Raw genomic sequence first — 11,697 nt, forward strand, 5'->3', positions numbered from 1 at the left:
TGCTTTCCTTGAAAACAAGACTGAGAATCCCCAAATTTCTTTTTTTTCCGCTTCCCGATAATGAACGTGAAAAGCCTTCATTGGCATGTGACAATATTTGGAGAGAGCCTTGATTCTCCGGCTATGATGGACATTGGTCCCCGAAGTGCATTCTACCTGAGGCTATGATCGACACCTAGCCTCACATTTTGTAATAAGCATAGAGACTGTAGTGATAAATGTGCATCAGATACATAGAGGTTATCATTAGTACTGATACTCAGTGCTGTGGATTTTTGTGACGCTTACGGGTTTTAAATCCTGTTACCTTTCATAAGTAGGTGAGTTCGAAGTTCTTTTTACATTCCTTCGTACTTAGGATTTCCATAATTGTTAAATAACTACATTGGAATGTACTATGATGGTTACTATACAAATCATATAGACTGGTAGATAATGGTGACGTAATGATGAATAATGATTGCGCATGTTGTCATGTCAGGAAAATTATTCTCATATTTCTAGAACTGTAGTCTTGTTTTGACAGTTTTCAAAGGGGAGAGAGAGAGAGAGAGAGAGAGAGAGAGAGAGAGAGAGAGAGAGAGAGAGAGAGAGAGAGAGAGAGAGAGAGAGAGAGAGAGAGAGTGAGAGTGAGAGACAGACAGACAGACAGACAGACAGGGAAAGGTGTCTACAATCATACTGCACCGTGAGTCAGTAAAACACGGTATACCAACGGTATATGTTATAATGTTGCATGAGATATGGAATATTATCACACCGCCATGCATTATCATATCGTCATGCACGCTGTTGGATTGAAATTCATAAAACTGAAAATTTCAAGCAACCAGGGTTTATAAGAAAAATAAGGCCGCTTATGGTAAGTCTTTGCAAACTGACTTCAAAGTGACACCCTGCAATGTACATGTATATCACGATGACCTACATTGATATGTTTATGTCAATAAAGACTCCAGGAGCCGTATATGATCATACCAACGGTAACACGGTCTGGGAATGCCCCGGAACAGCGGATTGTATGTGTGTCCTGTGGCTATAATCTGAGTTTAATGACCCTCAAAGTTATATATATATATATATATATATATATATATATATATATATATATATATATATATATATATATATATATATATATATATATATATATATATATATATATATATATATATATATATATATATATATATATATATATATATATATGCAGAAGTGACTCAAAATTAGACAACTTTCATACACATATTCGTAATTGTATCGTGTCCGTGTGGATCCATTGTTGGTGATGATGTCTGAAGTTAAGCTCAAGTGGGACACATTTTCCCGTCATCATCACCCGCTGTTTGTAGAATATAACATTGTGCCAAAATCAAAAGCTATATTGCAAGATTTAAACATGTTTTAAAAAAGAAATAGTTATGGATAAAATCAACTGCCAATGAAACGTTTCATCCAATATCTTTCTTGATAAAACGACTCCCAGTCAACGGCTCACCATTTTCTTTTCTGATCATCGGACTGATACTTTTCGATTGTCTTGTGTGTTTTTTTGTTCTAATACTAGTTAGATAATATGATTCTACATTAGTAGTTGGAGTTACTTAATTAGAATATGTCAATTTGAAACAGAAAAGTTACAGACTGTGACCTTTTAACTTTCAATTGAAAAAAATTTTGAATGAATGAGTGAAGGGGTCAACATCTTCTACAAAATAAAAATTCTGTTCATTCTGTTAGTAACTTCACATTACAACAATATGGTTTTAGATATAAATGTATATATTATGTATTCAAATAATATTCACCGCATGCATGATTTTATGAAACAAAATACCCCCCCCCCCCATGTGAACCGTTTCACAACAGGTTGAATTTATATGCATCATACAAGCTGTGTTTAGCATTTAAAAAGAACTACTTTCTAGGTAGGTCATTGTATATCTAGGGTCGTTGTTAAATTTCCCATCAGTCTTTTCTTTGGCTGCGTTAATCGGCTTCTAGAGCAACAAGATTCATTTGTGCCACCACAATGTTAATTTACGGCAATCTGCCAATGTACAACTTAGACCTAGGCCCAACATACAAGTCAAACAGTCTCCTGTGGTCAACATGTTAAATATTTGTTCTCGACGAGTTCTACATACACACGACACACATTTTGGTTAACAGTCCCAGACGAAAGCGTGGTACTAATATAAGGTAAAAACCCCAATGATGGAACGGTTATCAAGTTGTTAATAGTTTATCAGCCTATGCCGTAGTCCCGGCAACTGAGATGACAGTGTGTGTAATTGGATTAGTGGTCGAAGTGTAACTTGACTTCATCAGCCCATGAGTGTTAATCTGCAATGATATGTATGTTCAGAGATTGACAGTGTAAGCATAGAAGTGCACCGACTAGCCTTCATTGTTCACCGTTATTGTTATCAATGTTCAGGTGTAATAGGTAAACAATAGGTGGAAACTTATCACCTGCATCTCAGGTGACGTGACCTGTTGGCGCGCTGACAATCACCGCGTGCATGATGTAACGCAAACTCTCATTGGCCATATAGAACACTCCGCTATTGTTCACGTCATTGCGACTCACAATGGGTGTTCCATAAACACACGCATCGCTAAATTTTTAATGACGGCTTTGTTTACCTGGCTATACAAAGACAGTTCCCCCATAGACGTAATCGACTGCTGCGTCCATAGCAACGGGCAAGAAGGGATTACATGGTTTATGTAGTAGGCGTTTAGTCTAACACTAGGAGCGGACTGTGGTAGTCAGAAGTACACAAAAATGCCGGTAGATACGATGTCGTTCAGCGCGCCGGCCCGTCCGAACGTTGTCAAATTAGCCGCTGTGAAGGAAGGCCTATACCACCCAAATTTGCCGACGTTTCGTCGAATGGATATGGATACGGCGGGACATAAATTGCCGTACGAACATTGCCGAACGACAACTTCAAGTGGACCAGGTTCGTGAGTTAATTTGTCTGCAGTGTTGTCGTCCTTTTCTCGGTGTTAAGTTTGTTCATGTTTTTTTTTTTTAAACTTTGCCTTCTCTTTTTATATTTCGTCAGATGATTTTAGAAGAGCTGGTATTACTCTCTTTCGATCCCCAAGTAAAGGTTTATCGTGCACGGTAAGTGGTGAACTATAGTGTGTGAAGTACCCTTTTTTGTTTAAAATGCACCTGTTTGTTTACCTCGGAGTGACACTTTGTGTGTTAGTGTTACATACATATTCGTACAGTGACCCGCTACGGGTCTGCGTTGCAAGCTGTTAGTGTTACTTAACAACCGTTTCAGCCTGAAAGACTTCAACATGAAATACACGAATTCAACATCCGCTGTATTAGCAAAATGAAAACGTGAATTATTGATGAGTATTCATGTTTTGAACAATTTAATGAAATAACTACCGATCTTGTCGACTAGATGTCTGCATATTTAGTATTCATGTGCATATATTACAGGAGTAAACACAGTACATACATGTATGTATATTGAAATATTCGTGACTCCGTTACAGAATTCGATTAAACTTGACGCAGACCGACCGTCAAACAGTAGACGTGCGTTTTTACGACCACAGGTTAGAAATTCTTCAGAATGTACATCATAAAACCGTACACCGTACAAGCACAAAAAAAACAACCTTTGTCAGTTCTTGAAGAGGTACAATAAGCAATAATCACCTACTCGTATGGAACCAACTTTTATGGTCGTCCCGTTGAGTTACAAAAAAAGGCACAGCGGTAGAACTCAATATCGAACATTGTTCGCAATGTCTCACACTCGGGCAGCAATAAAGAACGACAAGCTCGGTCGGTTATCATTGATGTCCTGAGTGTAAGTAACGAGACAATCTTAATTAAATTGCGGTATGTTGTATTTACCCAAGGCCGACGTTTGAATGACCGACGGTGACTCGGGCGTCTTAATATCGTACCACCGTCAAACATCCAATCTGTAAACACGTAAACAAAAACATAACAACGCATGTACCTGACGAAAAAGAAAATCAATACTGGCAGACGCTCAAATGTAAGGAACACAAAAATATAACGCAATTTTTTCGCGAATGTGATGAAAATTAAAAACAGATAGTTGTCCTTGGCTATATTTTCAAATAAAAATTTATAGGCCTGTTATTTTCAAGTATCGTGAATGTGTGAAGGAATTTTTGCACTGTAAATGTGACAGACACCTTTGTCTCATTTCACCTGAAAAATGGGACCGTAAAGATCGACCGAACTCAGATCTTAAGTTGTTGATTTTCATAATGGTGTTCTTATTTGCTTTAATAAGTGTATGTACTGTATATATTATCTAATGTATATTCATGAAATATAATCAATTCCGGAGTACATAGTTACATTCCAATGTTAACCTTGAATTGTAAAACATTGATTGACGACGTAGCAACCTGAAAAGTCTGTCTACAACCTTCGATTGGAAACTGATCTTTGGATTTTGCTACACATACATGTCATGAATTCCTGATATTTGTAATTTGGTGTTTCCTTTCGCTGTACTATCTCATAACTTTACATGTACTAGGTTCCCGTAATGTTCTGTTTTTTTTCGAAAACATACTGAGATAATCTACTAACTTACCCTATGTTTTTGATGTAAAGGGTAACACTCTCTTTACACCGTGATGTGCTTTGAGGACGATATAAGGGAGGGTTGAACATTATGAAGTATTTTTGGTAATTTTAATAATTCCATTTTCAACACCGTGACCGAATATGTGGTACACCGCGTACACTGACTGTAAACGTGACAATGTTTCTATGATGATCTCTGTCACATGATAACGAAAATTGTATTAAACAGTTTCTGCCATTAATTATTTCGACCAAGTACAACTATAAGAGAATTTAAATGGATATGTCTTATCTGATGCTGAATAAAACATGATAATAATGTGTCATATGCAGTATTTATCATTTGATTGAAATAATATAAATCAATTAATCGATCAATTAATCAATCAATCTATCAATCATTCAACCAATCGATCAATTATTCACTCACTCACGCACTCAACTACATTGTATTATTAATTAATTAATTAATTCATTCATTCGTTCGTTCGTTCGTTCATTCATTTATTTATTTATTTATTCGTTCATTCATTCATTCATTCATTCATTTATTTATTCATTCATTCATTCATTCGTACAAAAGCGTCAATTTCCACTACGACGTTGAGTTCAGATGTTAATAATCCTGGTTTAGAACATATCCTTCCACGGTTTCGAGTTATTGCCGGTCTAGTGCACACAGTGTTGTAGAACACAACGTACACCTATTCTAGTTACACCATTATATAATATCACCATGTACTAAGTGTTACCACGTAATGTTTAACCAAATACATGAATACCAGATGATAGGAAAACAAATGACTGTCATAATATTGCTTCATTATGCAAATGAGATCGCTATACACAAAAAGATTTAGTCTGTCCTAATTGTTACATTATGCACTTACTTCCAAACTGGAGTGACTGTAGACTTTGAATAGGGGGCCTACTACCAAACCATAGTGACTATCAATATCAGAGTAGAGTTTCAATTACTAGTATCTGAGATACCGTCTTTGTTGATTTGTGTAAACGGAGCCTGGGCCCGATAATACCACTATAGCAAGGATCATTCATTCTTTCCACGTTCAACAAAACAGCACGAACTCTTTTTTTCATAAAATTGCAAAAGATGGAACACTGAAGAATTGTTAGAGTAAGAAAAGAACACATCGATTGTTCCAGTTGATGCATTACTTGATATACAATTCATCTCGTGACCTTTTGACCTGTGTATACCTTACACCTTCCAATTGTGTAAACTGGATAGCATAGGCCATTGCACCACCACGAGAGGGCAAGTAGACAAAGCGATGCATATAGACATGCGAAGAATGTGGCATTTCCACAGAGAGTTCGATCGCCTATTTTAATTAATTGCACGCATTCGTCCACATAGTAAACATTGTTTGCCTTCGGTAACGCACAGTACCGTGACGTTGCCTGTGAAAAAATATCAAATGCATAATTATAGGGTGCAATATGAAGGTCCTTAGTACACGGTAGTTATATATAATTGTTGTCACGGTCACCAAGCATTGAGATCTGAAACGTCTGCACTGTCAGACTCGCCGTCAACTGCCGTTCGAACGTTCACACCACAAACAAACGATGCCTCGATTACCATATGAGGTGCATTATGTTTTACCAAGTCACCACTGCAACCATAGACAGTGGAGTCTCCCCTCCACTGTCTATGCTGCAACCGATACAATGGTTATCAGAAACTTTACTGGACACATGAAAACGAAAGTCTCATTATTATGAAAAAAACACATGTGCGTTGAAAAGAACCACAATGTTCTAAGTATAGAATGTATTGATTTGTACGTACATGTGCACTTTCTGTAGTAGTCGTCAAAAACAGACGTTTCGAGCAATAGTTTCATTTTCAATGTATATATGGCCGGCTGAGTGTCGGCATTCGAAATTGTCAAACCAAACAGTAACGCATAGAGTGAACTAATCTAGATTCTGGGTTGGGTAAATTATTTGGACGGTGTACATTCCCTTCTATTTCACGACGTCTCTACACAACGTCCTAACTTGCTAAAGCACTGATACTAAACTTAAAGTGCATTCAGTGGCCATATGGATGAGGATCAATCAAGTATTTATTTTTTATTTTTTATTTATAAACAATTTTATATATCACGGCTTCCTACTTGAAAAATCAATGTGAAACAACATTGTTTATAACTCCAATAAATTGCAAAAGACTGATAAATGTGTAAAATGTTGTTGTAAGTACAATAACAAACTTCCTTTTTTTTTCTTTTTTTTTACACATTTTCAATATATCGAGACTTGGTCTATGTTGTGTTACATTGATTTTTCAAGTAGGACACATAATAACATTTTATTCTTTTTTAATCCAACCAATCCTCATGTATATGCCCACTTTAAGAATGAAAATACGCTATTTGTCAGTGACGGTGTAAATCACTGTTAATAGCTTATAGTACAGTATATGGTGAAATCAATCTCCCATATATGGACAGTGTTGTAAACTTTCAAACACCTGTATACACACACACCTGTCACAATTTACAACACTGTTCACCCTTGTCGTCCACTTCTGATATTTATCATCCATTTTTTTTATTTCAGAGAAATACAGAAACTGGTCGCTCATTGCGAGAAGTTATTCCACCTTCTAATTTCAAACTAAAGTAAGTTGTTGAGATTTCTCACTCATATTTAGTTTATTTTTAGCTGAGGATGTGACGTCATATTCGTGCCATGGAAGCGGGTTAACTGAGTTCACCGCGGTCTGCCTCGAGGAAAACGTTAACCTTACTAACGTTTTTGATGCTGTCTGATTCGATAGGTGTCGCGTCGTACTGCTAAAATTTCTGTCTCCACAGAAATGTTATTACATGTAATATTGCTACACGCACAACTCATAAATTGCTACATTTTAATCCATTGTCATGCTTGAAAAAAAAAAGTGACATTGTTACAAAAATCGGCGACGGCCGGTCGACGTCTGCTTTAAGATAATGGCACTTGACACACAGAAAACATAGCAATGTTGCTAAGGTGTTTGTCACACCAGAAAATGAAACAGTAATTGTCAACTTCAAAATGATTAGAATTTTTGTCGAACCAGACGATAAGATATAACAATGTTAGCAAACACTTAAGGCGACGCTTTGTTTCAAAACAACTGGTTTTAATTGTATCAATTTGACCGAACGACGAATGCCAGGCACAGGGAATGACTCAATAAAAACCATAATCACAATGTAATTCTGTACCAGGACTATATTTATTGACGTTTATCCGTGTACAATCCAAGTATGTACACACAGAGCACGACTCACGGAGTCTCTTAGGAACTTGAGCATTTATCATTTAATGATGAGCATAGTGTGATTTCTGACTTGAATATTTACCTGTCTAGGAAGAACACTATGCCAGTACATCACAAATATACATGAAACAGGGATGATCATTTTGAAACTTTGAACCTGCATTTTTTTTGTTTGGTTCATAAACGAGATTGAATTTAAGTCTCAAAATAGATTTGTGACGATAAATTGACTCTGGCATAGCAACAGCCTGAATTAATGGCTAAACATGTAAAAACGCCATCGTTACTTCTCTTAAAGAGTGCAAATAATACAATGAGCTCAATTCAGCTATTTTTTTTTTCGTTTCAGTACAAGTAACCCAACAGAATTTTCTCGTATATCTACAAACTATAATCCATCTGGATCTGATAAAGGAGGTACGTAATCATGCCCTGTTACGTTTTCATTAACCGATAATAAACTGACAGTGAAGCGTGGTGACAGCGCCCTCTTGTGTCGTGTATTAGTAACGCAAATCACTTTCGTTTTAAACACGACTGTAATTTGGTTCTTGGTAATATGTTTGATGCAATTGTACCTGTCTATATTATATATCCTCGAAAATAAAACAAACATTTATATAAATCCGTCATTTTAGATACACGCTTATAAAAGGGTACATGACAAATTTATATTACTGTCATTGGAAACCTGTTTGGGTAGTAAAGGTTATAGATGAAGAGTAAGTTAAGTAAGACATTAATTTGCGTGACATGGGTCACCGATTTGGAGATGCAAATTTTCAACAACAACAACAACAACAACAACAACAACAACAACAACAACAACATCAACAACAACATCAACAACAACAACAACAACATCATCATCATCATCAACAACATCAACAGCATTACCATCAAATGTTCACAGACATGAACTTGTCTTGGATTATTTGGCAAAAGTAATTTTAGAAAAAAAAATACGGTGAGATTTCCTCCTGATTTCGGGGAAACTTTCACAGTCGAACTTAAAGTCTGCGAATATGCCTTTTGTTTTATATTTCGGTTTTAGTTTGTTTTGTTTTTAGATATATCATTAAGATTAATTAAGACTCATGTATTCAATACATTCTATATGTCTTTGTTTAATATGGCCAAAACTTAATATTCGAAATATGTTTTTTTTTTTCACCAAATGTAGCCCCTGACATGTTTATTTTTTATTCCTCTTCCCAGGATCATCATTACAGTTTGTTGGTTATGCTGTCAGATATCTTAAACCCAATGTTTCTAATTCATGGCGGGTAAGTTTATACACTCGCTTTGTTTAACTGTATGCAAATATCTAGGGACAAGTACGGGATAAAATCATACTATAATTCTGAGTCTAGCGCCCTCTAGCGATATAACATTCAGTCAATATTTTTTTAATATTTGTGAGTTCTGTGTGTATTTATATTTGAACCTTACCATATGGCTCTAGTCTGTGCGCATGTGCAATAGTACTAAGTATACAAATGAATTATTTATTGAGTGATATTATCCAAGTCTGTACTATTTAAATATAGATACGCAAAACACAAGGCCGCAAAGGTACCGTTAACATAAGTTTGACACATTACGATAAAAAGTCAATAAGTACAGAGGGTCAATCAAACACAGATGTCGTATAATAACATTAACAGTTCAGAACTGGAGTCAAAAACACTGAAATGTTAAACGCTCCATTACAGACCATTGCATTTATTACCAAGCGCTGTTTGCTTGTCATTTGCATGATATTCGCGATGTGATACCAAACCATATATATATTGCAGTAGTGTAATTATAGATTGAAGTCAGACAACTATAATAACTATATATTATATTTCAATATTAATTTTATTTGTCATGACACACACACACGTATACACATACACACACTCTCATTTACACACACACACATACATATACATACATACATACATACATACATACATACATACATACATACATGCATGCATGCTTTTATGCATGCACGCACGCACTCACGCACACACACACACATACACACATATATATATATAAATATATATATATGTATATATATATATATATATATATATATATATATATATATATATATATATATATATATATATATATATATATATATATATATATATATGCATTCCAATGTTAACATCATGTTGCTAGGGTACAAGATAAGTTATTGAAACGTAAACACGTATTTCGTTTATTTATTTATTTATTTAACTGTCTGTCTGTCTGTCTGTCTGTCTGTCTGTTGTCTGTCTGTCTGTCTATTTCATTTCATTTATTTATTCATTCATTCCTTCATTGACAGTACAACCTTCGTCAGGAACCCACCCTCGATCAATACGGACAGAGACCAATGCCTGCAAATATCTAGTAAGTATACGTGGTCATTTTATCGCGTAGAGGTAGAGAGAGAGAGAGGGGTTGAGTGAGTGATGACTTCTGTAAGGGACGAGCGACTATTCTTATATAAATCGTTCTATATTGCCATTTATATACAGATAACTGCCTACCTACATGTGCCATAGAATTGTCAATGCATAGATAGACCAAATAAACTTATTCATACTACGAACGAAGGTACAACGACTACTAAAGTATGGCGTAACAATTGTGTTTAATTGGGTATAACCAGTACGCATTGAGGACACGGCAGTTTACGTTTTAGTTTTGTCAATGGTGGTAAATCTGTCCAATTTTAATTCTTTTCAAACGCCCTTTTCAAGATATAGTTATCAAATCATTCCCAATTCTTCTATGTCACGGTACTGTGTAACTAGTGCGTCTACAACTGGCTCTATTGTATCAAGAAGGCAGATTTTCTCTTTTTTTATTCAATTTAAAAAAAATAATTGATGTCATCATAAGTTATTATTCTCAGTCGGATAAATGTATTTTCTTGTCATTTTTTTGATTTCACAAGATTTCTTTTGTCTCCTAACTCATATTTTTGTTTGTTTACGAGCACAGCAGCCGGTACAGAGATACATACCCACAGTATAGCCGTAACATAGCAACGGAAGCATGGCGCACTTAAATAAAGGCTTCTAACTCAACATTGACCATCGCTGGAAAGGATGTATACAGAGCGTATCGGTCAACAAAAATTCCAATTGAATGACGTCACTATACATTATCCGTCCATTGATACATATGTGTGTATTTACCTTTTGTATAAAAATCACAATATTGTGTCATTTTTATTTTCATTTGAAATATTTTTTTTTTAAATTACGTTCAAGGCTGACACTCGCAAGCTGTCAAAGCAGTGTTCGAATTCTGTTATGATGTCATAACGTTATAAATACATTTATGCAAATAAGTACATATATACTTTCAGTCACTGCTTGTTTTTGCTTTATGTGAAGCTATATGTAAAAATCATCTTGCGGTTAAATTAATAAACATGAAAATATGTTATTACTCTCGTTTTTTCTTTCTTTTTATGAATATCGTCATGTCATATGTTTTGATACGTAAAAAATGCTATATTCTAGACACGGAGGCTGGAACCTGCAGCTTTCCTACAAATCAAAAAGCAAACCACTATATTTATAACCTCCAATAGTCCAGACTTTATGAAAATGATGTCTATGGCTAACGTCATCCACACGACCACAAGTGGACCATAATTGCTTCTGTGCAAATCTTTGGCGTGGATCTGACCTATGACCTCATGACAAATCGTATTTTCAGCTTTAGAGAACAGCTGCATCACCTCTCGGTGACATTTATGTCAACACTGTTACTGTAACTGAAATATCAATGCTTG

The 11,697-nt window shown here is 35.4% G+C and overlaps 1 protein-coding gene across 2 annotated transcripts; it reads left to right on the forward strand.

Annotated features, from left to right (window-relative positions):
- Positions 1-2,679: 2,679 nt before the first annotated feature.
- LOC144438184 (sperm microtubule inner protein 8-like) lies at positions 2,680-11,310 on the forward strand. 2 transcript variants are annotated; one of them, XM_078127219.1, is made up of 7 exons: positions 2,680-2,969; positions 3,075-3,136; positions 7,199-7,260; positions 8,254-8,321; positions 9,123-9,190; positions 10,234-10,298; positions 10,891-11,310. In XM_078127219.1, the coding sequence occupies exons 1-7, from the start codon at positions 2,792-2,794 to the stop codon at positions 10,937-10,939; spliced, it is 552 nt and encodes a 183-aa protein (XP_077983345.1). In that variant the 5' UTR covers positions 2,680-2,791; the 3' UTR covers positions 10,940-11,310. The 2 variants fall into 2 exon arrangements, with proteins under 2 accessions (XP_077983345.1, XP_077983344.1); XM_078127218.1 differs by having other exon boundaries at positions 10,896-11,310.
- Positions 11,311-11,697: the final 387 nt, after the last annotated feature.

Source organism: Glandiceps talaboti, chromosome 7 (genome assembly GCF_964340395.1).
Source record: "Glandiceps talaboti chromosome 7, keGlaTala1.1, whole genome shotgun sequence".
Classification (NCBI taxonomy): domain Eukaryota; kingdom Metazoa; phylum Hemichordata; class Enteropneusta; family Spengelidae; genus Glandiceps; species Glandiceps talaboti.

Bases quoted from the DNA above. Each gene is read 5' to 3' on its own strand.
- LOC144438184 (XM_078127218.1), top strand. From the start codon at position 2,792: ATGCCGGTAGATACGATGTCGTTCAGCGCGCCGGCCCGTCCGAACGTT. The intron at 3,137-7,198 runs GTAAGTGGTGAA...TTTTTATTTCAG, and splicing joins GTAAAGGTTTATCGTGCACG to AGAAATACAGAAACTGGTCG. The intron at 10,299-10,895 runs GTAAGTATACGT...TTACGAGCACAG, and splicing joins CCAATGCCTGCAAATATCTA to CAGCCGGTACAGAGATACAT.